The following is a 26883-nucleotide window of genomic DNA, read 5'->3' as shown; positions in this document are numbered from 1 at the left end:
GAGAAAGAATGGAAAATCTCGGCAGGCTGTGATTTAGACAAGTTCTTCACCTTCAAAGATCCAGGCGACTTGGATGAGGTACCCCAATTCACTTATGAATTTGTGAGAAAGCGTAAACAGGATAGGGAAAAAGACTTTCAGAGACTCCAAAAAGTCCTTAAACGACTGGGCGTCGTATCTAGCCGGATGACATCAGGAACAGTCACCCCCTTGACGTGATGAGGAAATGGGTACTTTTGATCAATTGGGGATGGCTGAGGAAGACGTGGCTGCTTGCATTCTACATTACGTCGCGAACTTTACTACAATAGGAGACGATTCGGTGATTGTAGCGGTGGTTGGTCAAGTCGTCCTGACAAAGAACGGAATTTGAATTCTTCGTCCAGTCAAATTTCTTTATTTCTTAATGGCTGCTGGTGTATGCAAATTTTGCAATCTGATGGCAATTTTGGGAAATATTGACGACGAATGAGAGAACACAAACGTATTCGTTCTGTATACTTACATAGTTAAATCAATGACACGTTTAACTACACCTTTGCCGGAAAATTAGCCCGTGATGCTTTGAGGGTGACCCATTACGCCATCTAACTTACATGCGCAACAAAACATTTCAAGACAGCACTGATAAATTTGACCATGCACAGGAAACTCGGCTTCGTGGGTATCAACGATAGTGATGCACTGTTAAACTCAAGATACGGCGACACAGGTTCAATTGTCAACTTATCTGATGAGTAGAAGCTTCCGAGACAAACTTGAAGCATAGGGCTCTAATGTGTCCATATTTGAGAATACTTTCAGTCTTGAAACGCGCTTCTCTCGGCTGCTCTGCTCATGACTTCAAGTTAAGCTCAGAGCTATGGGCGTGCAGCTGAGATACTCGTGCCGTCGTTCCACGTAAGACGTCAACGAGGTGTGACGTCTACCCATTCTCGGTGGCCAAGTTTCATTTCCAACATTATATCCTTATAAAGGCCACCATTTTCCCCCACCTGGAGGCCTTCCGTAATGAGGAACGTGTTCAGTTTAGAATACGCAGCATCACGTTGCGTATCTGTGACTGAAGGCTGACGTGCCCATTCCGCCTTCTTTTCCGTTATCTCGCGAGGTTTGTAAACACTAGAGTTCCCATTCTCCTTCAAATGCGCTTCCACCCTGTTCACAATATTTGGGATGTTGTCCGAATGCCAACTAGTCACTGTGATGACATCAAAACCCGGCATTATGCAATGAGAGTGTCCGTATGACAAGATAAAGGGTAGCTTGGGGATTCGTGAGTTGGAATCGCGTATGTTGGTCGTAATAGCCTACGTTTTTTGTCAGCAATGTCCTCTGTGGCAGCACTTGGATAAAGGCATGCCTTAAATAGTCCACCAAATGCGGGCTGAGTCGTCGTGCAGGGATGTGAGAAGTTGTATTGAGTACAAGAAAGTTTGTGGTAATTTTTGGTTCTGCGCGTTTAACTTTCTGACTTGGAACCGCTCCATACTTATAGCTGTGAGAACACTGGGTCATGCAAGTGAACTGGCGAGATAAAGTGTGTGAACAAAGAAGCCCATCGCGGAACAGGCGGTGGTGGTGGCTATGAATAGCATTTCTCCATGTACCCAAGTGGATTTATGGCTGTCTTGTTCCAGTTTCTATGCCGGAAATGTGAGTTGTCCCAGTTCACTGTAGATTCAACGGCTATTTTGACCATGCCATCGTCATTACGCAGCCTCAGCGTCATCTGTGCCAGGTTGCCCAAGTTTTGCTTAATGCAACATGAGTTCAGGCTATGTCGCAGTACTTAGACAGTAGGGAATATGTTCCAAACAGAGCAGAAAGCCCCAAGACCATCCATGTGCCTTTGCCATAACACATGCACCTGTGAAGAACAAGCGGCGTCGAACCCCCCTAGAGTGACACGTTGAACACTGCTTGCTCATTCATTGTATTACCACTCCAGAATCTTCTTCAGACACTCTGTTTCTTAATCACAGTCGTCATCAGAATGGACCTTCGATATATAAAGCCCTCAAACTTTCCTTTCTACTGTGGCACCAAAGAATCTTGGACCATACGCTACAAACCCGTCAAACCATCGGATAATTCTTCCCAAGCTTATTGCTATTCTACAGACAAAATTTCCGACAAAACCACCTCAGTGCTCTCTTTCTGATCTCTCCGTCTCGAAAATTTGCATAGAAGGGCTAACGGTAGCCTCGTCCTCGCTCGGCATCGCAAAGCTACAAAGACGGCATTTTCGCCCTCCGAAATTTCGGCACGTGTCTAATTGTTCAAGGCTACTTCTGAACATCTTGATACGAAAACAATACTTTACTTTCGCGGGATTCGACCACAAGAAGAGTGAAGTCAATGGCTACGTTTTTTACTCCGCGATCGGTCGTAGAGGCCGAATGTCTAGCTATACGCCAGAGTATCAAAGAGTGCGGGAAGGTGAGCATCTTGTACGGTGGTACGGGCGACGACCTAATCCTGGAGCATGTTGAAGAAGAATGGGAAAAAAAGAACGGCAGTAAGCTCACGGATGATTTTTACGTTTTTCCACTTCTCCGGGGTGAAATGCCGACGACAATTCCCGCTGGGACGAGTCCGGAATTGACTGCCCAGTTGCATTATGTCATTAAAAATAGGGGCGCAATTGGACCAGGGAAGGGGTTGGAGATGCTTCTGTCGTTGCGTGAAATTCTAACCCAGCGCCTCCGTCTAAGCGAAATCGTGTATTGAGAAGGGGAGGGAGGTCATGAATCGGATTATGCGTTCTTGATTGCGAAACAGGAAACGGCCGGGCAGTGAACACGTACTTGTATCGTGAGGTGGATTTAGGTGAAGGATTAGGAGACAATAAAATTGATATGTTTTTCTTTTATGGCAAACTCATCCTTTGGCCGAGCCGTATTTCGCAACTCGCCAACCTGGTTTCAACATACCATACTATATCGAACATGTTGCTGTTCAAGGTAGCCGTAACACCATCTTGTTTGCTAGCAAAGTTATCCACTTAGAATACCAAAGTTACAATTGTGTGGAAGGTTGTTTGAGTCCACTGTAGATTCAACAGTTATTTTGACGACCTCGCCGTTAAAATTGGAACGAAGAAGCAGCCACATCTTCATCTGTATCATCTTGCTCAAGTTTTGGTTACTGCAACATGAGTTCATACCACATCACAGCACTTGAATAGAACAAGCATGTTTTTAATAGAGTACAAGGTTCCAAGACCATCTACGTGCCTCTACTTTAACACCTGTCCTCGCGAGGAACATGCGTTGTAGCCTCCAAAAAGTGACACCACGCGATGAACACTGTCTCGTCACTTATTGTACTCCAACTTCGGAGTCTTGCTCAGAGACTGCGTTTTGTAGTACAGTCGTCATCAGCATGAACCTTCAAGTATATAAAGCCCTCACCTCTCCCCGTAGTATCGAGAATCGTAGCCATGCAACATACCTCATATCACTACAATCGCGCATATCTTCCAAGCCATTCCGTCAACAGAGCGAACAATCTTGTCCAGATCTGTTTATGTTTTCTGTTTTTTGAACCCACCTCCAGACAAGCACACAAACTGGCAAGAGAACCTCGCCAGCCCTTGGCATCTCAAAAGCCCACAAAGACAAATTTCGTTTATTTTGCAAAGCCTGTACATCGCCGTCTTCTGGAGTCGCTGCCGGGTGGCCTCTTACAGGAACAACTCATCACTATTACAACCTACGATCACGACAAGAACATAATCAGCGGTACTCGCTGCTATTCTCAGCTACAACGAATAATGGCCTCTATAACTTTTCCCTACAAAACGAAGTACGGGCTGGTGGTTTTTTCGTGTAACCCGGACGATGAGAAGAGCTGGTTAGAATCCATTAGAGAGAAATGGAAAGCGACGAATATGACCAATTTCGACAGCATTTTCCGCTTAAAGTTCAAGGACCCTACGCTAAACGACAGAAACGAGTACAATTATGTTTTTGAGCTTCAAAATGAGGAGAGCATAACTGAGAATGTGTCGGAGGCGCAATTCAATCGGCTGACTCGTATTCTACGGACCAAAGAATCTCGGCCCTCATGGGCGCCTGTATATAAACTTACGCGTAGCCTCTTACCACACGAGATCCAGTTTCTTATGTCAGGATGATCAGGTCTATTCGGCGGGTGAATACCTGCGTTTTGATGAGGAGAATCCGGGCGGCGGATTAGCGGGTTGTATAGAGGCATATACCCTCTTAAATAGTCCTTCTTTAATACAAAACTCATCTTATAATCAAGATGTACGTCACTCTTTTAATATAGAAAATATACTCTCGTTCTACGTGGTCCACAATTCATCTATGTCAACGCGACCCTCCAATTTGGTCTCAACACACCATTACCATTTGTATATCGAACCACGCGCCATGTCGATGTAATCTCACATTCCACCTTTTTGGCAGCAAAAGTATCCACTTACAGTGCCCAAGTTACAGTTGTGTGTATTTCATGTCGTCAAGTCTAGCCATAGCCCCAAGCTGTCTGGGAGTTCTTAGTCCGCATACAACAAGCAAGTAGATAACTCGGGGCGTACCGGTCATTACCTCGACAATGGTGACGGGAGTTAGCAAATCAGTTCCTCGTCTTGTCTATTTTCTTGTCAAAGATGAGTTTATATGCGTGGTATCGTATATATGCGCTTGTTGTGGGTGCATGAGAATTAGATCGTGACATTTACTCTGGATTTAACCATGTTTCATTTTCTCTATAGCGCCTTGGGAAACGACAAATCGTGATGAACAGGACTTAGACCGTCTTCTTTAATGGGCTTTCTACGTGGCCTGTTTCTCTATTGATCGCTTGGGAGCATATCTGAAAGCTTTCACTCATCTTTCCTACAACCAGCTAAAATAAGACATCTTGTACACTGTACTCCGACAGTGCTATGCGTGAATTTTTGCCGAAAACCCCCAGCTTATATCTAGCACTAGAAGCCAATTGTTCTCAAGTATCCGTATTGGGAGGTTGTTTGCGAGTTCCTCCCCAGGCGGTTTTCACTGCACATCACCATCTTCACAAGGATGTGCCTCGAGTATAAAGCCTCTGCCACGGCATAGGCACCAGCTTTTACCATAGCAACGGCAGAGCATCACAAGAATCTAAATTCCTTAAAACTTTCCCGTAGGTCTTCTTGCTACAGTTACACCAAAAGGGCCATTCAATCCCGTCCTAACGACTGCAAAAGCAACTTACAATCTCACCCCTCTCCAACGCCACAGCTAGAGACATCTTCGGCAGTCTTTATCCAACTCAATTACCCTCCGAGTCTGCTAAAAGACGGTCATCCCCCACGAAACAACGAAAAGCATTGTATCGGTCTATCCGCGTACACAACACACAATGGGCGACCGCCTCGAAAAACTCACATGTCACTGCAATTCCGAAGTAGACCGCGATGCTCAGATCAAAAGAATTTCCAAAAGATGGAAGGAAGAGCACAAGACAGATTTGAAAGACATCTTCACGTTGTCGTTGAAAGTTGGAGACACAGGTTTTGAAGAGTTTGAGTTCCTTCGAGCGATTGATGATTCGTCTTTCGTTGCGTTGCGCGATATTGTGGAGGAGGGTAACTTTGTCTGGGTGCATCCCAAGAGAGATTCTATTTCAAAGTTGTAGGAACTCCAGGTTCATGATCTTGAGATGAGAGTTGTGGTGCTTGGCCGTATTGGCCAAGATGGGATCTACGGTATATGCTAGGGGCGGTTTGTTGGTGTGAATGGTCAACACACTTTTAATGCAAGAGATTGTATTCTTCGCAATAATAGACTCATTTCTATTTGTCGGGTATATATTAGAGCAAATTTGTGGTCATCCTAAGGAGTTAGTTGGTTAGATGCTGCACCTGATAAGATATCAACTCGATGTTTCTCACCATCTCTTTCCATATACCGGTCACATACTTCTCTCACGCTCATTCCTCGCACCAGGTTTATGTCTTTTATGTCTGATTAGATTGTATCAATATCATAGCATGTAAGCTAGTTCATCGTCTGCACTCGATCCCAATCTCGTGTCACCATCCCATCCCTTTGACCAACTCCAATCCCAGAATATACCAAGTTTCAAAACCTTTCCCGATGTGTCCTTCCATGTCAAAGGACAAAACAAAACACCAAAAAAGTTGAAACACTCATCATCGTAACCTTGATTGTATGCGTCACCACCCTGTTTCATAGTCACCATACAAAGACGACGCTTGCCATGCGGAATAGACATAAAACCCCCATCCGTGACTTGTTCAGAGCATTGAATCCTGCAATTCTCATCCATCATACCCAAAATGTCAGACTATACATCACCCGCCGCCGCGTCATCTGAATCGGAAATGGACAAACCTGCAATTCTATACCATCGCACCCCGGTTTTGAAGAGGGCATGGGGAAAACCGTGGGTAAGGGTTGCCCTAGCAGCGCTCGTGGTCGTCATTGTCATCGTTGTAGCCATTGCGGCCACGTCCAAGGGCCGTAGTGAAGAGATGCAAGCAAAAGCTTCATCTACACCTACGCCTTCACCTACATATCAACCATAGGCTCACAGCCTCACCTCCCATCCAAATCGCCCTACCACTTAACCCCAAAAACGTCCCTCACACATCAACATACTCCCCAACATCGCCATCCCCCTCCATCACACCCGTCAACCACTCCACATAGCCCTCAAACCCCGTCGTACTCCCCCTTATAACCACCCTCTTCACGCCCCTCACGCCCTCCAACACACGCAGATTCTCATACCCAACCCCCAGAAACACCGCCTGCGCAACATCAACAACCACCTCGTCCAGCCGGGAGAAGGCCCGGGCCGCCGCGTCCCTCGAATACGCCAGATCGCAATCCAGCCGGATCAGCAGGTGGAAGCGGCGGATTCTGGATATAGCCAGCTCCTCCTTGACGGGGAGGTAGTGTTCGCGTAGGCGGGGAAAGGACGTTAGGAGGGAGGGATGTGCGAGGAAGGTGTTTTTGGCGTAGAGCAGCGGGGAGGCTTCGGCGTGGATTTGGCGAGAGGTGCGGAGGATGGAGGCGTGGATGGGAGTAGGGTGGATTGTGTGTTTGGAGTATGGGGGGAGGAGGAGGAGGAGGGTGTATATTTGGAGGCGGAGTTCGATGGGGAGGTTGAGGAAGTGGCAGGGTGGTGATGGTGAGATTGTGGTTGAAGGAGATGGTGATGGTGTTGTCATGGTGGTTTTGGCCGGATGTCGCGGTTGTGTGATGGGTTAGCCGGTGCGATGACCATGCGTTGGATGAGATGGATTCATTGTTGCGAGAGAATACCAAATCTGGGATGAATGATAGAGGTTGTCTATTCGGAAGTTTATCGGGCTGTGAGTGTCGGCATTTGGAGATGTGTGACATGAGCTCATTGGATGATGGAATCGTTGGCTTGGAGTCGATCGGGCTAGTGGACAATGGCGTCCAATGCCAAAGGAAGTAATCCGTCGTCGTCCATTTACAATGTTACAACGTGTGACTGATATGTGTACTATGGATTGAAAATGCAGTTGAAATGAAGAAGTAGAAACTCATCTGTGTGGTTGAAGCAACCATCACATCGCTCGCTCATGATACAGCAACCACGCAGCAACAATCTCATTTCAACTCATGCTACCATCCCTCGTACTCAATAAACCATCCCTCCAATGTGCACGCAGCCACGTAGAAAACATCCAAGACAGAAGATGATGTCACATCAATATAAAAACCCATCACAGCGCGTCTGTATAAGACATAACCCAATCCCAATTACCGTGTCTCACAGCCAAGTACTCCGTAAACAAGCAAACCAACAAGCTCGTAACCCTGACGCTGTGGTGCCACAGAGTGACAACTCACAATCACAATAACTTCATCTCGCTTGCCATGACGTGCCGCACCGCACCGCGACGGGACGATTAGCGCACTCTCCTATCGCCGATTCCTCTGTGCAGCACATTTGAGCCGAATTGTCTGAGAGATGTCAGTATTTCAGAGCGCCACTCTACGATACAGATCTCATAAGCGCCTCATTACAACAAGAAAGACATTGAGGCGTCTTTCACGAGAGTTCATGACTCATTTCACCTCACCACACCAAAATATACCACCACCGTGTGTTAGACCTTTACGCGGGACAACAAGGTGGTCACCATCTGCCATCTCACAAACTGCGAAACTGCATCCCCAAATGGTGCAATTGCACATCCTGAAAGAAGTACACACTACAACCTCGTGGCTTGACAGGGGCTTGCAATCATCTTATCCACACCAATGGACGAGTCTCCCTTTAAACATTGTTTGATAGGTACCCACGCGGTCATTGTATTCAAGCTGATGTTTTTACTCCGTTCGCCTTCTTTAATTGTTTTTCGTCCTCTAGCGAATCCTTGTTACATGTGACCGTCGTCTCAACAGTCTAAGCCATCCCCTACGCAACATAAAAATGAAAGGCGTCGCGACGATAGAAAGATATTCCCACGACGCCCGTGTACCAACAACAAAGGAGACGATCAGTCAAGATGGGGTAATTTCATTTGTACTACTCCCAGCGATCAACACGATTTATTAAATCTTCCCCATAATACCAAAGCAACCATGTCCTGCGCTCGAGCACTGCCGGCGGGGAATACACGGCATTACCCTGGTCGAACAAGCATGTCTCACAGATGCGCAAGGCGAATGGCCAAGCTTTGTTGTAGATCCCTCCCGGAAGAGACATCATGAGACAGTCTGCCTATTACAATGTCTAGCATCGAATTTGCCTGAAGATCGCATCATCGCGCGTCCCGGCCCCTATTTGGTGCGTTATAAAGATCTGTCCCTGGCCTGTGGGAGTTGGAAATCTTCTAGTCTGCACATTTTGCAATCACAGCGTTCGGCACGTCATTCATTCATTTTTCACTGCCAATCACACTCCTTTACTCACTACACTCGCTACGATTTTCAAAATGCACCCTTCAGTCTACGCTGTTCTCCTTACTTGCCTTTACGGCAGCTCATTCGGTGCTCCAATCAACACCGGCAACCTCGCTGGCCTTGGTGGCGTCACTGATACAGTCTCTGGCATCACTCAGGACGTTGGACTGAAGAGAGATACTGCTGTTGGCGGACTCGCCAACAGTGTCCCTGTGGTTGGACCCGTTGTCGACACTGTTACCAAGGGTCTTCCTGTTGGAGGTGCCACCCAGGGCCTCCCGGTTGGTGGCCTGAAGAAGAGAGAGGATGTCGTCGGTGGTTTGCTCGGTGGCGATTCTACTGGCGGCCTTGGTGAGACTCTTTCCGGCGTCACTGGTGGTCTTCCTGTTGGTGGCCTGAAGAAGAAGGACGACATCGTCGGTGGTCTTGGAGAGACTGTTTCCAGCGTCACGGGCGCTCTCCCCGTCGGCGGCCTAAAGAAGAAGGATGACGTCCTCGGTGGCCTCGGTGAGACTGTTTCCGGCATCACTGGCGGTCTTCCGGTTGGTGGCCTGAAGAAGAGAGAAGACATTGTTGGCGGTTTGCTGGGCAACGGCTCACCTGTTGGCAACACCGACGGCCTTGGTGAGACTATTTCCGGTGTCACTGGCGCTCTCCCTGTTGGCGGCTTAAAGAAGAAGGCCGATATTGTCGGCGGTTTGCTCGGTGGCGATTCCACTGATGGCCTTGGCGAGACTGTTTCTGGCGTTACCGGCGGTCTCCCCATTGGCGGCCTGAAGAAGAAGGATGATGTCCTTGGTGGTCTCGGCGAGACCATCTCTGGCGTCACTGGTGGCCTTCCTGTTGGTGGCCTGAAGAAGAAGGATGACGTCCTTGGGGGCCTCGGTGAGACGGTTTCCGGCATCACCGGTGGTCTTCCTGTTGGCGGCCTGAAGAAGAAGGATGATGTCCTTGGTGGCCTTGGTGAGACTGTTTCTGGTATCACTGGTGGTCTTCCCGTTGGCGGCCTGAAGAAGAAGGATGTCGTCGGTGGCCTTGGTGAGACTGTTTCTTCTATCACCGGTGACCTCCCCGTTGGAAAGCGAACGGCTCTCCCCATCGACACTGATGAGACCGTCGGGCAGACCACCACGACCGTCGATAACGCCACTGGTGACGTCTCTTCAACTGCCAACAATGTTGTTGAGAATGCCGCTGACATTGTCGACTAAACGTCCGTGTTGTATGAATAAGATGGTGGACAAGACAGACCGACGGGCTTCGGTACGATTATTTGCAGCTGTATGTATTAGCTGGTAAAGATACCAATTTAGTTTGACCAATACTTTTAATGTCTATATTTGGAAGGGGGCCGGGACAATGTTAGAAATGATTGCAACAATTGCTTAGTGTCTGTGATCATGTTGAATGTGATGTGTTGTAACAATACGTGTCTTGTCTTATTGAATGTGCCGCAGATGTAAGGGCCGAACCATGATGCCAGAGGACTGATTCACACACGTGCATCGGTCGGCATCAACATCTCCATTATTGCATCAGACACGGTGAAAGGGGTTCAATGCTTCGAACCGTCCCGCCATTGTGTCCCCGGATATATCGCCGGGAATAGCCACAGATTCTTGACCTCTGCTGGGTAAGGAGCACAATGCTGTGAGACGAGACCCTGGGCGAACTTGTATCGTCAGCTTATTCCGAAGCAAGCCGCAAGAGTTACCATACCAGTCTAACATACGGGGCATTCACAGTGATGCCAGTCCCGCTGCTTGACGACATTCGTCGCCAATGAAACGCGTCCCAACTTGCGTGCTCACGCGCCCATCTTGAGCAATCAAACGAAAGTATCAGAGAGCGTGACACCGACAGCGTGCAACCTCTCACAAGCCGGCCGGAGCACGCCTAATTTTCGAGTGTTGGGTATGTGTCTGACAACACAAGACGGACGGGCTGGGACATAGCAAGGCTTCTCACAAGAAGTAATAAAAGTAAAATAAAAGACTGAAGAATCGATATCGAAGGATCAAATTGACCGTGCCCCACCTTGCATTTCTTCGACGCCGCCCATTCACGTTGGGCCTGTCGCCCTCGTTGGGAAGGTGCGACTGAAACCACAAGAATACCCCAGGGCTGAAGGTACGTACCTTTTCACGTCACACTAGCAGTCACTCGACTTCATCATTGACATGCGACTAAATTCTGCTCCCTCATCCTCACTTTCTCTAAGCAGCATGCTCCTTCAGCGTCGTCAATAGCGTATCGGATAGCGCAAATGTTTCGCGATTTCGACTACATGCTCTGATTCTGCCAGCAACGCTTGTTCTAACGTCGTCGGCGCACGAAGCCAACCATGGGTTTCCTCACAGTCGTTTCAGCCGTGTTTGGCTGGATCTACACCTTCTGCTGGAGCGCTTCGTTCTATCCGCAGCTGATATTGAATCTCCGACGGAAAAGCACCTCTGGAACTACTGTTGATTTCCCATTCATCAACGTCATAGGTACAGTTTACTACCTTACGCCTCGTGGGACTGGCTGGCAGCCTTCGCAACAAACAACTGACATCCGACAGGCTTCGTGGCATACTTTGTCTCCAACGTCGCCCTCTACTACTCCCCCGTCATTCGCAGCCAATACGCCGCTCGACACAAAGACCTGACGCCCACCGTTCAGTTCAACGACATTACCTTTGCCCTCCACGTATCCATCATCTCCAGCATCACTCTGTCGCAATACCTCCTCCGCCAGCTCTGGGGCTTCACACCGTCCACCGGCACCCGCCCCAGCCGCTTCATCACCGGTATTGCACTGGGTTGCGTCCTCGGCGTCTTCATCACCTACCTCGTCGTTGCGTCGGCCGCCGCCAAGGGCCCCGTGGATCCCGCCACCGACTGGTGCGAGCTTGACATCATCTACGCAGTAGGCTATGTTAAGCTTATAATAACCCTTATCAAATTCACGCCACAGATTCTCGCCAACTACCGCAACCAGAGTACCAAGGGATGGAGCATTTGGCAGATTACACTTGACTTTGTGGGTGGCATTCTGAGCACCGCCCAGCAGGGGATTCACACTTACCAGCAGCACGACTGGAGTGGCATTACGGGCAACCCTGTCAAATTTGCCTTGGGTAATGTGAGCATGGTGTATGATTGCGTGTTTTTCGTGCAGCATTACATTTTGTATAAAGGGGCTGAGCGGAAGCATGGCTCAGAGGAAGATGCATTGTTGGGTGATGAGGAAGAGCAGAGAAGGAGGCGGTTAGACTAAGATTAACGTTAGACTTGGATATGCTCAGGCTGTGCATATTTATGATTCATCATTGATAAATTAAGTTGAAGCATCGCTCAACCCGCTGTGATGTCGGAAAATGACCGAACGACTTTAACGTTTGGCGTAGAGAGTAACTCTGGCAATGCGAAAGTTCTTTCAACTCGGGCGAATCCGGTTACCACGTAAACTCAACCCCATCGAAACGTAAATGGCACCATCAGAGTCGAAGGAATCTTATTGTAGGCAGTAATAGACTCAGCACCTGCAGAACTGTATGCATGGCAAACTCAAAACTAACTAAATAGTAAACTTCGACGCCAGCTGTATATTTGACAGATCATGCGATTTGAACATTTCACTTCTAAAGTATGTCGTGTCAACCAAAGGCAGTATTCTTGATTACAGTTTACTGTCTAAAGTAAAGGACAAGTCGTACAATGCGGATGGCAACTCTCAATGTTGAACGCTGTTTCTCAGCATCCTTCTTTATGCATTTTTGTTCAGTTTTTACACACTCATTAATGTTGCCACGATGGTATTTGAACCATTACAAGTCATAATATTCTATCAGAACCATGACCGGAAGCCAGTACTTCAAGTAAATTCCCCCCATTTACACACAGCACATAGTTTAAACTTCCATTCCAAGATCACCACACTCACCTCGTACCTTAACCATGTAAACTCTCAGACCATTAGACTCAAAGCTACAGCTTCGACTTTCTTAAACTTCGTAATAAACTATACATTACGCACCTACAAATCCTATTCTTAGTCTCAAAGCTTACAACTTCCAAATAACTCAAACTTCCTAACACAGTATACACTCTGCAAGTCCGAATTCTAATCTTAATCCATACAATCATCATCTGTACTCGGCTAGACAACGTTACTGTTGAACTTTACGTTTCCCAGCCTCTCCAAAGTATCAATAGTTCCATCCCCGTTCGATGGTCTTCCATGCTCGATTTTCAAGCATAAATATGAGGCCGTTTCCTCTAGAATTGAAGAATTCTGAAACCAAACCATCCGTCCTTCACAACTGCTGCCATACCTCTGCTCAGCTCACATACACTTTTACACGCTCTGATACACTCACGTATAATCATATACACGCACACACAAACATACATACAAACACATATACTCATATACACCCAAATACCCTCACATACACTTACATGCACTCGCATACGGTTACAACAACCACATACACCAACATGCCGAGCCATTACATGGACCGCCTCCGCAGCCAGGCCACTACTCCTCCTCCTCCTCCTCCTCCTCCCCCTCGATCTGAGTCCCCCGAATCAGTCTACGATGACCTCCTCGACCTGGCACCCGACGTAATCGCCCTCGACAGATACGCCAACAACGGCACCCCTCCCCCAGTTGAAAGACTCCCATCCCCCGAACCAGAAAAACCCCAGGAGAAGAAGCCCGAAAAGCCCAGGGGCAGCATCTTCCGAAGAACCGGAGAATTCCTCCGTCCCTGGAACGACGGGATGGACGAGCGTCGCAGGGAAATCTGGGCCTACTTCCGCAGCGCTGCCTTCGCAGAGTCCGCCCGCAAGACAAAGGCCTTCTACGACCGCTTCCGCCCACCACCAGAGCAAAGAGACCACAGCCGCTTCGTCACCTACGACGAATACCTCAGAAATAGGGGCACCTACAAGCCGTACCTCCAGCCAATCTGCAATTCTAGACGCGATGAACTCCGCCGTATTGCAGAGTACGCGGCCAGAAAGCGCACCGAGAGGCAGTTGCCTGCTTCGGAAGAACGAATCAAGTACCAGCTGCGCAAGTATAACGACGCCGTGGCTAGGGCTAATGGAAGGTCGTATGACGGGGACATCATGTGCCCGATGCTTCCTCTGTCAAGTGAGCTGTACATCTACGAGGGGGATGGGGAAGCTGAGGGGTGTGAGCTGGAAGGGTTTCCGGCGCATATCGGCGGTCTTCACTTCTTAAACGGTATGTATACTCTGTAATGATTGTGTAGAATTATGGCTAACGTTTTTTTAGATGGGGAACTTAATGGTCTTTTGGGACATCTTCAGATCGACATCTCCAGGATGGTTGATAGGAAGACCAAGATGGATGCTATTATCGGCCGATGGATTCGATTTTGAGCACTGCGTGTTCGAGATGCCTACAATAGGCATAAGAGCTCAGCACTCTTGTACAACACATGAGAGAAAATCTTGCGTAAGGCATAGAACAGTGGTATGATTGTATAAAACGGGAGAGGAGGATTCTCGTGTAAGGCACAAGGGATGGGAGGCTTTTATAGCAGAAGAGAAGGATCTTGCATAATGCATCAGGACTGGGTATACTTGTATAACATTATGGAGGAATACTTAAAGGTCAATCATTTCTGAAACGTGGGCAGTGAACCCGGGTGGTGGCGGGCAAGGGTTCACTTACACCAACTATTTGACGGCCGGGTCATCATGACCCTAGAGATTCTACATCAACCATCTCTTATGTCAATCAAATACATTTGGTGGTTTCTCTACTTGATTCTTTTGCAATGCGACTTGAAGTGGTACTTCATGCCTCCGTGATAAAATTGCCCTTGGAAGCGCAGGGTGGTTGGCAGTGTAGTCAGCTGTATTTCTGCTATGCCTAATGCTTGTTATACACGTCTATCGTACATCTATCTAGAGTAGTAAGTTACATGACAAAGTTCACTACCTTGCCGCCTCGTACAGCAATGGCCCTCTTGGCCTTTTTCAAGTCATATTTCCCTTCCCCAAATCGTTCTCTGCCCTCCTCAATCTTGAGAATTTCCGCCACTACCCAATCCTTCAACTTATCCCCCTGCAAATCAGCTGGAGGCGTTAGTATCTCAACCACCCCCCGCATCTTTCCATTAATCTGCACAGCACATGATTGCTGTCGAGGCTGGAGCATGGGAGACTCCAAGGTGCCATCCTGGGAGGGAAAGGTCGATGTCTGGAAGATTAAGCCCCTGGACGGGTATAACACGCTCCAGCATTCATCCGCAAACGCCGGCGTGATAGGGGCAACGAGTCGCGTCAGCACGCTAGATGCATGCTTTTTGATGACTATATCAGCTTGCGAGCTTGCCAGCGCATTAGTGAGGCTCATCAAATCCGACACAATCGTATTTAGTGAGTAAATATCGTTGTATGACTGAGTGACCGAGGCAATAGTCCGTTGTACCTCCCTCCATAATGATGTGTCTGCGTCCCACTGTGCCAGCTCCTTTGGGCTCATGGAGTCAGCCCTTTTGAAATTTGCTTCTAGCAAGTCTTTGGCAGGTTTTGAATCGTCAACCGTCGCGACAGCCTCCACTTGGTCATGCAACCGATGCAACCAGCGAGTGACCCCAGAGATCTTGGCCTCGTCCCAGTTCAACACGTCTCCCACAGGTGCTTGAAATATCATATGGGCTCTCGTCGCATCCGCGCCGTACTTGGCAATGCACTCAGTTGGGTCCACGCCATTGTGCTTAGACTTGGACATTTTCTCAAACGCTACTGTAGCAGGAGCATCTGTTGCAGCGACTTTAGGTGATGATGGATCTGACAAGTCCACCTCTGTAGGCTTGAGGAAGACGCCATTGTCAGGGTTAATATATGTCCTTCCATGGACCATACCCTGCGTGATCAGCCGCTTGAATGGCTCTGCCGAGGTCGCCGTCTCTTCGGTAAATTCTGGCATCAATGAAGTTGAAGCCAGGAACTTGTAGATGAATCGAGCGTACAGTAAATGAAGAATTGCATGCTCAATTCCTCCAATATATGTATCAACGGGTAGCATACTGCTGGCTTCCGGAGAAAAAAGTTGCTTGCTATTGTGAGGGTCGGTGAACCGAGCAAAGTACCAGCTCGAGTCCACAAAAGTATCCATTGTGTCAGTATCTCGACGAGCGGGACCTTTGCATTTGGGACAAGACGTGTTTACAAAATCGGGCGACGATTCCAGAGCGTTTCCAGTCTTGCCCGCTGCCCAGTGTTTCTCCACGTTGGGTAGCTTGACTGGCAAATCTTCATCGGGAACAGGAACCGCGCCGCAAGAATCGCAGTGGATTATGGGAATAGGAGCCCCCCAATATCTCTGGCGGCTAATGAGCCAGTCACGCAAGCGCCACTTCTCAACCGGTTTTGCGAGATTAGCAGCTTCGAGCATGCGAACCATGATTTGGCCGGCCTTTTTAGAATGCTTTCCCTCGAAAGCACCGCTGTGTTGAGTCATAATGCCGTGCTCGGTGTATGGTTCTTCCAGCGAAAGAGCCGTTGTGCTTTCATCCTCTGATGCAGCAAGAACGATTCGCACAGGTTGATCTTCCTGATGAGTTTTCCAGAATGAATGGTCCCTCACATCATGCCCAGGCACACCCATGACCGCACCCTCACCATAGTCACCGAGGACATAAGGCGCAACATAAATGGGCAGTGATGCCTTGGTGGCATCAGGCGTCTCGTCGTGATAGGCAAGAGGGTTGATTGCTCTCAGATGCGGTAGAAGGTAGCCAACTTTGGAGTCCGGGGGCAGTCCTGGGAGAGTATCCAAGAACGCTTGCAGCTCAGGGTCACTTTCGGCCAATTTGGCGACGACGGGATGAGAAGCGGCGAGAGCTACATACTGGACACCAAATAGTGTGTCTGGCCGAGTTGTGAAGACCTCTACAGCGCTGCCAACACTCGTCCCCCCCATGGCCATGATGGGAAATTTGATCATGGCGCCAGTCGACTTTCCGAGCCAATTCTTTTGCTGTGAAATGACACGCTCAGGCCAGGCGTTGTCTTTGGCGAGCTCGTCAAGATCTCGTAATAAGGCCTCACGGTATTCGGTAGTCCGAAAGAACCATTGCTTCAAGTTGCGCTTTTCGACTTTAGCTCCTGATCTCCAAGAGAACCCATTCGCGTCGACCTGCTCGTTTGCGAGGACAGTTTTATCCACGGGGTCGTAGTTGACTTCGGCTTCGGCTTGGTACGCAAGCCCTCGTTCATGCAGCATTAGAAAGAGTTTTTGCGTATGTTTGTAAAATTCGGGTTCACAGGCCGTCAATTCCTATACGGGTTATCAGTATTGGGAGCAGCCATGGTCAGATACGCGCTACTCACGCGACCCCAGTCCCAGCTTCCATTCATGGCGCCGAGCTGCTCTTTCATTTTGGCAATATTGCTCCTTGTCCATACCCCAGGGTCAATGCCTCGTTCGAGCGCCGCATTCTCAGCAGGCAATCCAAAGGCATCCCAGCCCATTGGCAGAAGAACGTCATCGCCTTGAAGCTTGTGATACCGCGCAACCGTGTCGGCGATGCTGTAAACTCGCAGATGGCCCAGATGCAAGCTGCCTGAAGGGTATGGAAACATCGGTAGGACATAATTTGTCTTGCGGTCGCTGCGCTTTTGAGATTTAAGGTCGTTCGAATCGTTTTCTTGCCATATTTGCCGCCATTTGCTGTCCAATGACTTGAGATTGACGGCGTACGATCTTTGCGACGCCGGGTATGCATTGGGCGTCAGGCGCGGTCTGCAGGCGGCTGTATTCCATCGTGAAGCTGCCCTCAAGGCCGGGCTGGCTCCTTTGCAGCCCATCCGCTTTACGTAGACTAGACGCATGAGGGCGATTGCATCGTGTTGGGTGTGGCGACGAAGGTCTGGTCAGCTTGGAGCTATTGGAGCTAGGTATAACGGTGGTCAAAAGTTTGAATGTGTGACAGCAAATGGCCATGCGATGTTCGGAGCGGCAGGACCCTGCAGGGGGCTACTGCCGTTTAAGGCGTGGTGCGTCATTTGGTGGTGGGTACATATACACATGTAGCGACTGCTGGGAGATCAGAGCACAGCAACCTGGGTCATGAAGTTCCGGCATCACAACAACAGAGCAAGGATGGACGGCGATCTCAGGTTTTGCCGTAGCGTCAAGAGTGTCTGGTGTAAATGGAAGGATCGAGATTTACTGAGTAGCAAGCAGCCAGAATCTTTCCTGTCTTTGCCTGCACAAATCGCCACTATCGACGTCAGTCGTGAGGGGTCTTGACCATTTGGGCAGACTAACACCAACCAATATGCGACCTCTGACCTGCCAAATGCAATGTCTCCTTCCTCGTCTCCCTTGCACCTGCCGTTATTCGTCTGTCCATCAATCCCAACATCCAATGTCCAGATTGCAGGCAAGCACGACCCCAGTAATCGACGCACCTCTGTTGGGTCATTCAGTCATTGATTGCACAACTTCCTGCCCCACCATCGTCTTCAATTCGTCAATCACGCCTCATCCAATCTCCAAACTTTACCCCACATCCAACCAGACCCATATCGAAGACGCAAAAGGACTGCGAAAAATCTCCTCCGTTCTTGTTGGATTGCAAGTGGGGTTGCGCCAGCTGAAGTTGTCTGTCTGGTCTGGTGTGAAAGAGCTGGATGTTCTGGACTGCTTGCTTGGGTACATCAACTGACCCACGACGACCAAGGGACCCTCTTGGTCGCTGCTGCCAGACTTTTTGATCATGGGCCGGCCGCATTTGTGGCTTTCTTCGGCTTTGGACTGGGACTAGGTTACTGGAGACCCAGACTCCTCATCTCCAGCTCAGTTTTCTTGTGATACTTGATTCTCCAACTTTCAGTCGTTCGGTACGTCGTGTTTGCGTGCCATCAATCCTCAAATCCAGGCATATCTGCATGTTTTAAACAGCAGATGCACCTCGCAAATCGTCGCATAAGCTGCTCGTCTTTCGCCATCGTCGTGTTGCATCCCACCTTCCCCTCCATTTGGCTGCGATAACGCAGTTTGGGTTCGGCTCGTCGCCACCGAGCTATCTCCGTCGCGGCATCTTGCATCGTGACCGACTTGGCTCAAAGTCGACTGGACGAATCCGACTACGGAGTATAAGGTAACAAGATTGGACGACTTCCTTGGACGACTTCCTCCTATTCCGCACATTCCATTGCTCGTCACACTTGGACAGTTGCCAGCATGGACAAAATCACAGACAAGATTGCCGCGCTGCCGGCTGATAGGGAGTACTTTTCTCTCGAGTTTTTCCCGCCCAAGACGGCCATGGGCTTTTCCAACTTGCGCCACCGACTACAGCGCATGGAACAAGCTCTTAAGCCTCTCTTTGTCAATGTGACCTGGGGAGCCGGAGGGTCAACAGCAACCAAATCTCTGGAGCTCGCGGAGCTCTGCCAGCGCGAGCTTGGCCTGACAACATGTCTTCATTTGACTTGCACCAACATGAGCAAGCGCCTTATCGACAAGGCTCTCGATGATGCCAAAGCTCTCGGCATCCGTAACATTCTCGCTCTCCGTGGCGACCCTCCCCGGAAAGAGGAATACCGCGATGCGAGCGATCCGGAAGATGATGGACAAGAAGACTTTACATGGGCCATTGACCTTGTGCAATACATTCGCAAGAAGCATGGGGATCATTTCTGCATTGGAGTTGCAGCATATCCCGAGGGCCACTCTGATGAGTCCCATCCACTGGGACAAAGTTTGGAGCATGATCTGCCATACCTTGTGGACAAGGTACAAGCTGGCGCCGACTTCATCATGACACAGCTCTTCTTCGACATTAATGCGTACGACCATTTCGAAAAGACGCTTCGAGAACACCCCAGTGGTGCTTTCAAAACAATACCCATCCTGCCTGGTCTGATGCCCATTCAGAGCTACCAAATGATCAAGAGAACAACCAAACTCAGCCATGCCAAAATGCCAACCGCCATCATGGATCGTCTCGATGCCGTCAAAGGTGACGACGAAAAAGTCAAGTTGGTTGGCGTGGACGTAATCAGTGAACTCATTGATCAAATCAGAACGATCAAGAACCGAACACCAGGACGCAGAGGATTCCACTTTTACACCCTCAACTTGGAAAAGGCTGTATCCTTTATTGTCGAGAGAACCGGCCTTATTCCAGATGAGTCGGAGAACGACGAGGCTGTCATTGACGACGGCGCACTCTCCCCTCCAGCAATCCAGGTCAACGGCACCCGCACGTCAACGCATTCTAGAACATCCAGACGACACTCATCCGTTGGATCTGATCCTCACAACCGTGTCATCGTCGGAGGTCGACCAGCAACACACCCCGAATGGGAGGCCACAGGCCAAGAAGCAGGCGTACCAGCCGAGAGCATCAACTCTCGCGCGAATACGCTTGCCATTTCCGAAGGCGAAGGCGTCTTGGGCAGAGAGGCCACATGGGATGACTTCCCCAACGGCCGATTCGGTGATTCAAGGTCGCCGGCGTATGGTGAAATCGACGGCTACGGCGTCAGCCTACACATGTCGGTAACACAGGCCGTCACGCTCTGGGGCCGACCCACGACCCGCGAAGACGTCAACAACGTATTCGTCAAACACATCAAGGGCGAAGTACCCTCAATCCCATGGAGCGAAGAAGGCCTATCCCCCGAATCGTCCACCATCCAATCCCGTCTAATGGACATGAACACCAAGGGCTGGCTGACAGTGGCCTCCCAACCAGCCGTCAATGGCCTCTCCTCCAGCGACAGGACATTCGGCTGGGGGCCACGCAATGGCTTCGTATTCCAAAAGGCGTTTGCGGAATTCTTCCTCCCGTCAGCGGACTGGGCCCTTCTGGCAGATAAGCTAAAGGGCTCAGACTACTGCGACAGCGTGTGCTTCTACGCGGCTAACGCAAAGGGCGAGTTTGTCTCGTCCGACGTCACGGGGGGTGTTTCCACACGCACCGTCGCAGCGAGCACCAACGCCGTAACGTGGGGTGTGTTTCCGGGCAAGGAGATTGTGACGCCCACGATCATCGAGGAGGTTAGTTTCAGGGCGTGGAGCGAGGAGGCGTTTGGTCTGTGGGGGGAATGGGCAAAGGTGTATGGACGGGGGTCGGAGAGCGAGAAGCTGTTGAGTGGTATTCGGTCGGACTATTGGCTTGTGAATATTATTCATCACGATTTTATAGACAGGGAGGCGCTGTGGAAGTTGCTCCTGGGGTGATGGACAAGAATATAAAGATGAATATAAGTGTTCCAGTTGAGTGTATACTATGGGTATCTTCGTGTATTGAGTAGCTAAGCAAGTAATTTTGATCCTCTGCCTTTATCTGGCATCCTTTTCGCCTTTCCATATGATCCATTCCATTCCATCCATTCATACCATGCAATCAATATCCCTCATTCCATTTATACCAAGCCATCAATATCCCTCCCATCAATCCCCTCACAAACCATCTAAATCTCCCCCTCGAGGTAATCATCCCCCACCCCCTCATAAAACGCATCCGAATACATGCTCATGTTCATGGTACTCGAAATAACCGGATCAGTCGACAATTCCGTAAACGCACCGGCACTCCCCCCCGCACCAGGATCCCCAAAAAGCGAAACATACTCCTCCTTCACAGCAATGGCCCTCTGTCCATCGTCCTCCTGCTCCTGTTCCTGTTCATCCTGCTCCGCGGCACTAGCGATAGTAGCGTTCGCCCGCACAGCAGCCCTACGCGTCCCGCCGTTCTTCTGGCCCGATGGGAGCGCACGACCACGCTTCGACGGGGTCTCCTCCTCGCTCCAGTCTTTCTCGACGTCCTCGGACTCATCGGAGCTGGGCTTCACGTCTCGCCCGCGCTTACGACTCCCCGGTGTGCGGACACTTTTGGTCGGCGTTCCGAGGGGTAGGCAATTCGCCACATCGCCCCCCGAGTTGTGTACCTGACGAAGGTGGTCTGCGTCCTTTTTAATGGTCCGGAACTGGAACTGGATTCCGTCGGCGGTAGATTGGCCAAAGTATTTGGCAATGTCTGCGTAGTTAGCCTCAGTAACTTGATAAGAGCGGGACACAAAAAAGAGCAAATAGAAATGTGACGGCGTACTGTTCTTGTCAACTGCATCTTGGGAAGCTGGCATCCCCTCTTCCACGACTAGGTTCTTCATGTCGAAGCCTTGGGTGCGGCCGTGACGGATGATGAGGGACTGGGCCTTGAGGCGCCGGAAGCGGTGATTAAGTGCGTGCTCTGTCATGTCGGAGCCGTAGCAGGCGACGATTTCTGGGACGAAGCGTCACTTTCGTCCCGGGTGATGGGGAGAAACGTGTGATGGGGGAAGGGGGGGTGGAAAAAAGACGAAAGTTGACTTACCCTTGTAGTTCCATTTTACGTCGGGGTGTGCGGCGACGATGGCTCTCACCATACGGGCTTGGGCCTCGTAGGTCTTGTAGTTGGCTTTGGCGGTTGTTGGTGCCATTTTGTTTGGTTGATGGTTCGGAGGATGTGGTGTGATGGTGTGAAATGGTGTAGTAGCTTGGGATGTGGTTGAATCTGAACTCGTTTTCTCGGTGCGTATATCGCAAGCACCGTCCCCGTAGTGGGTTGAAGGTTGCAATTGTTCGTTTTCTTTGATACCTCTGTATCAAAATCTCAAAAAATCGTTGTTGAAGATCAAGGATCCTTACCTGCTTGATACTTCTGTATCAAAATCTCGTGAAATTGCTGTTGAAGATCGCAAGTCTCCGTCCTCGTAGTAGTGTTGAAGGTTGCAACTATCCGTACCTCCTAGATACCTCTGATCAAATCTCAAGAAATCGTCATCAAAAACCGCAAGTATCGCACTCGCCAATACCCTCGCATCAATCTCATAAACTCGTCCTCAAATCTCAGCCAATGCCGTGCAGGTATCGCAGTCTCAAAATCTTCAACCACGTACCCTCAAGCACCTAAATCCACGCAACAAGAAAAACCGAAAATCCCCAAATATCGGTCCCAAACCCGAAAGATGAAAAAAAAGTCAAAGGCGCAAAAGCCCCCGCCGCCAGCAGATATACACGCCCCTGCCAGCTGCCACCAGCCGACAAAAGTGACGAGAAAGTGAACTCGGCTGCTCGACACTGCAAACGGGCAGTTGATCGGCCTTCAAACGCAGATCTTTTTCGAGACTTGAAATGGATAGATATTTTGGTTAGCTTAGTAGGAAGGTGAAGTTGTTGACGTAAAGTGGTGTTATATGGTGAGGACGTGATTGAGTTTAAGGTCCCGTATGGGCAAACGGGTTAGATTGTGCGGTGACAAACCTCGAGAGCCGTCAAATCAATCAACCTGCAGGAGATGCAGCTCAGTAACAACGTCGCAAAGACAATTGAATAATTGGTTGCCTACTACCAATGGCGGTTGTCGCCTGATGATGCAAGGTGAAAATGAGGTGGCTGGGCACTCGGATCCCCCAAATCCAGGAGTTGCGTGGTGCAGGCTCGATAGCGGCTACAACTGACGTCGACAATGACTGCACAATAGACACCACAACATGGGAAAAGTGAACAGTTTTAACTTGATATTCTCAAATAAATGCCTCTTGGGCTCTTATTACAATATTATATACGCGCCTTTATGCTCACGGGCGGACTAAATACCCCGTGGTCTTGCGGGCTTGGCTGTACCGCTCTATCATGACTTAACGCCTGACGCGCCAGGGGCGAGATGCCTGAGTTTCGTTTCCAGTCCTCCAGCTTCCAACCAACGCTTTGAACCTGATCCTGTATCCAGACCAACTCCAGACTCGCCAAACCTACATCACTTTATCCGCCATATGTGTATCCTGTTTCTTTGGATTTAACCCTCAATTGCACCCATACTCGCACCCGTACCGTGATCGTTTCTACCAGTTCGATTCCGCCCCTCAATTGCATTCAGTCCTGCGATGCTCTCACGGGGCGCACTCATGAGATATGTCGACAGCAGTCCTTCCCCCATTCGCATATATGCCCTCATGCCCTTGCAGACAACCAAGTGTAAGCAAGAGGCGGTCGGTCTGCATCCTCGCCTTCCCGTCACGTAACAAGCTTAAAACCGTCCCCAAGACAGTCATCTATTCCGTCTCGGTGTCGCTGAATACGGTGCCTCGCTTTCCGGGTGACAGGCTGCGTGTATGAGAGTGCGAGTGCGAGTGTGAGTGTGAGTGTGAATTTCGGTGGCCATGTGCCCAGTGCGCCTCTTCCATGGCATGCTCTTTCAAAATGGCTTCGTTATCCCCAGCTCCGTACATAAAATACTGAACACCCAGTAAACAGTCGCACGCCGCCTGGAAGCAGCCGCAGACTTTGAAAGCTAGCGGGATCTCGCTCGTAGACGTAAAGAACCAAAACACCTTCATTGCATCACCGCCAATCCAGCTCGCCAGGACAGAGAGCCGGAAGCCCTTGCATGACTGTGATTGGGCATTGGCGATGAGCTGGGGGATGGGCAGGGTCGCTTCGATAGAGAGGCCGAGGTATCCGATGAGCACAGAGTAGGCGTCGTAGATGGGTTCCATGGGTCGGAAGAGGACTTCGCAGACAATGAGGCCGCCGAGAAGGTAGAGGAGGAAGTGCCAGTACCTGTGGTGCGTGTAACATTAGCAAATTGTTCCTTTTACTCGCGCCCGCCGCCGTTGCATCACCTTTGCATAAAGCATTGGTAGCTCCAGCGCTGGGCACAGTCAGTCCATTGTCACCTACGGCTTGTGCGACCGCCACTGCCAAAAGTTGTACGGGCGCTGAAGGGAGAACGGACCGCCGCTCTCGAGGCCAGAAAATGGTATGCTACCCTCACCGCCCTTAGTCGCAGGCAGTGGTCTATGTTCCAGGGCAATCTTGAGCAAAATCAGCTGCACCACGACCATGATCAACGACTGCACCAGCAGACTCGCATCGAATCGAGCACCAGGCCAGTAAAAGATTCTAGACGGCACAAATTAGCACAGGGCTGTTGTATAGGGTGATGACACAGCTCCGCATCGTCCGCGCGCATGCATAAGAACATTCGCAGTTGGTAAATCGCGAGCTGCAAGCATACCTGAGAAACGATGCCACCAGCATGATCAGTGGGATATCCAAGGAAAAGCCTGCGCTAGATTTATTCCGATGCATGGCGAGAATCTGGTCGCCGTAGGATATAATGGGCGACATGATGATGAAGAAGGGGGCAACAAAGCCCGTCAAGTTGGTAAGCCAAGTCATGATGCCGTGGTTGTCGTCGTCGTCGGTCGACAAGGAGAGGGATGGAAGCTGCGGACGGGACGAGTTTCAAGCGTGAGGGAGTGAGCGACCGTATCCGGCGGCAGCAAAGGAAAAGCAGAGTAGAAGCACAAGAAATGAATAAATCGCTAAACGTTTATAAAGAGTCCATTCGCATCGACACGGCGCAGAGAATACAATATTGAAAGTGCAAACTAGAACGAGCGTTGGGGTGAAGGCGACGGAAAGGATGGGAGTCGAGTCTGGTTCTTTTTCCGGAGACTCGGGAGTGGACTGAGAGGGACAAGGACTGGATTGGATTTGGCGTGGATGTCTGAAGGCGGGACAAATTTGCTGGAATTCGATGCTTGGACGCGACTTCCGTTTTGGTGAGACGGACACGGCAGTCAATTGGCTGGCGGCGGGCTGTGATATGAGTAAGCAGCAAGATGGGGATTTGGGTGGCCCAAGGGTGCACAAGTCAGGGGCTGCCGTTAGCGAAGATCAACGGACCACAGCGGACCACAGGGGACCACAGAGGAACCTTGACTCGACCACAGAGGGCCGGCAGTGAGGGCGCCACTAAGGGGGCTGCCAGCTCCACCAAGGTGTGCAGCAGAGCGCTGCGGGGAGTCAAATCACAGCGACATGAGCTACCAGAACCAGGCTCTACAGACATGGAGTCAAACATTGAAGGGGAATGGCCTGCATGCGGCCTCTTATTCGAACATCAAATTGAACCAGGCTCAAGCCAACCGAGACCACTTCTAGCTTGACTTCAATCCATGTCCATGCCAATGTCCATGTCGACAAGAACTCAACCTTCTCCATACCTAGGGCCTCAGTAGCCTGTCTGCATCATTTCCATCAGCCCTGCAATCGCCAAGTCCTCTACCGACCGACCCGTTGGCCCTTCCCATGTCCCTGAAGACAAAAACACGAGGCCACAAAGCTTGTTTCTCCACCATCCAAACTTTGCATGAGATGACAGCTATGTCTCAACTCATTTCATGCAGCATTCGCATACACGAGGTTGCTGAATTGACTGTTCTGAGCACAGCAGCATCACCCACTAATGTTGCTACCTCTCAAATCCTGATTGCGTCTATTGCCCAGTTGCATTGAGATTGCTCGTAGCACACGTGAGCACTTGCTTTCTTGGGCAAAGCAAGGTTAAAGGGGCCACTGGCTCCATCATCACGTCTCCTATCCACTTACCAAGCTGGACAGCCCATCATGTCCAGTAGTACTACCATTGCATATAAAAAAAAATCCAAGGAATTAAAAGAGAAAAAAAAACAATAATTGACTATACAAATGGTAGAGCCTCAAAATACGCCGGCCAAGTATCAAAAAAAATGGTGCAAAAGTGCAAAAAGAACGACAACAGCCAGATTCGAACTGACGCGGGCGAACCCAACAGATTTCGAGTCTGTCGCCTTAACCACTCGGCCATGTTGCCTTGATCTCAAAGCTTGAAGCCCCATTATTTTTACTTAAACGTCTACAGCCCCGCTTGCTGGATTGGTTCCACACCACACACCTATTGTCTGAATCGCCATGTAATGACATTGTGTTTCTTTTAAAACAACATGCACATGTAAATGTAACGCATTTGACTATTCAGCATGCGTACGCGGAACATGCACCAGAGTTCTTACTTGCGTTTTATGCTGTACCGCTTCTGCCACGCTGCCTCATTTACTACACTCATCTCGCCATGTTACACACTTTCAGTTGTTCCAAATAACACTTA

At 49.7% G+C, this 26883-nt stretch overlaps 9 protein-coding genes and 1 non-coding gene across 10 annotated transcripts; 5 read left to right on the top strand and 5 right to left on the bottom strand.

Annotated features, from left to right (window-relative positions):
• Positions 1-5373: 5373 nt before the first annotated feature.
• Positions 5374-5677, top strand: VFPPC_18012 (hypothetical protein; the record flags this gene model as incomplete). The annotated part of the gene is made up of 2 exons (XM_022429675.1): positions 5374-5645; positions 5674-5677. 2 exons carry the CDS (start codon positions 5374-5376, stop codon positions 5675-5677), a joined length of 276 nt encoding a protein of 91 aa, XP_022285235.1.
• Positions 5678-6619: 942 nt separating this feature from the next.
• On the bottom strand, positions 6620-7210 carry VFPPC_14683 (hypothetical protein; the record flags this gene model as incomplete). Its single annotated transcript, XM_018292451.1, has 1 exon — positions 6620-7210. One exon carries the CDS (start codon positions 7208-7210, stop codon positions 6620-6622), a length of 591 nt encoding a protein of 196 aa, XP_018141015.1.
• Positions 7211-8953: 1743 nt separating this feature from the next.
• On the top strand, positions 8954-10132 carry VFPPC_18011 (hypothetical protein; the record flags this gene model as incomplete). Its single annotated transcript, XM_018292450.1, has 1 exon — positions 8954-10132. One exon carries the CDS (start codon positions 8954-8956, stop codon positions 10130-10132), a length of 1179 nt encoding a protein of 392 aa, XP_018141016.1.
• Positions 10133-11265: 1133 nt separating this feature from the next.
• Positions 11266-12182, top strand: VFPPC_09870 (cystinosin; the record flags this gene model as incomplete). The annotated part of the gene is made up of 2 exons (XM_018288336.1): positions 11266-11413; positions 11485-12182. 2 exons carry the CDS (start codon positions 11266-11268, stop codon positions 12180-12182), a joined length of 846 nt encoding a protein of 281 aa, XP_018141017.1.
• A 1223-nt stretch (positions 12183-13405) lies between these two features.
• On the top strand, positions 13406-14317 carry VFPPC_14681 (hypothetical protein; the record flags this gene model as incomplete). Its single annotated transcript, XM_018292449.1, has 2 exons — positions 13406-14159; positions 14211-14317. The coding sequence occupies 2 exons, from the start codon at positions 13406-13408 to the stop codon at positions 14315-14317; spliced, it is 861 nt and encodes a 286-aa protein (XP_018141018.1).
• Positions 14318-14861: 544 nt separating this feature from the next.
• VFPPC_09869 (leucyl-tRNA synthetase, mitochondrial precursor) lies at positions 14862-17782 on the bottom strand (the record flags this gene model as incomplete). The annotated part of the gene is made up of 2 exons (XM_018288335.1): positions 14862-17228; positions 17282-17782. 2 exons carry the CDS (start codon positions 17780-17782, stop codon positions 14862-14864), a joined length of 2868 nt encoding a protein of 955 aa, XP_018141019.1.
• Positions 17783-19139: 1357 nt separating this feature from the next.
• On the top strand, positions 19140-21146 carry VFPPC_09868 (methylenetetrahydrofolate reductase; the record flags this gene model as incomplete). Its single annotated transcript, XM_018288334.1, has 1 exon — positions 19140-21146. The coding sequence occupies one exon, from the start codon at positions 19140-19142 to the stop codon at positions 21144-21146; it is 2007 nt and encodes a 668-aa protein (XP_018141020.1).
• Positions 21147-21379: 233 nt separating this feature from the next.
• Positions 21380-22387, bottom strand: VFPPC_14680 (hypothetical protein; the record flags this gene model as incomplete). Its single annotated transcript, XM_018292448.1, has 3 exons — positions 21380-21945; positions 22018-22191; positions 22282-22387. The coding sequence occupies 3 exons, from the start codon at positions 22385-22387 to the stop codon at positions 21380-21382; spliced, it is 846 nt and encodes a 281-aa protein (XP_018141021.1).
• Positions 22388-24001: 1614 nt separating this feature from the next.
• VFPPC_14679 (PQ loop repeat protein) lies at positions 24002-25130 on the bottom strand (the record flags this gene model as incomplete). Its single annotated transcript, XM_018292447.1, has 3 exons — positions 24002-24509; positions 24630-24851; positions 24967-25130. 3 exons carry the CDS (start codon positions 25128-25130, stop codon positions 24002-24004), a joined length of 894 nt encoding a protein of 297 aa, XP_018141022.1.
• Positions 25131-26508: 1378 nt separating this feature from the next.
• On the bottom strand, positions 26509-26589 carry VFPPC_17320. The gene has a single exon. It is a non-coding gene; the product is annotated as a tRNA-Ser (tRNA).
• Positions 26590-26883: the final 294 nt, after the last annotated feature.

Source organism: Pochonia chlamydosporia, chromosome 6 (assembly GCF_001653235.2).
Source record: "Pochonia chlamydosporia 170 chromosome 6, whole genome shotgun sequence".
Classification (NCBI taxonomy): domain Eukaryota; kingdom Fungi; phylum Ascomycota; class Sordariomycetes; order Hypocreales; family Clavicipitaceae; genus Pochonia; species Pochonia chlamydosporia.
This window is presented reverse-complemented; position numbering and strand designations above follow the sequence as displayed.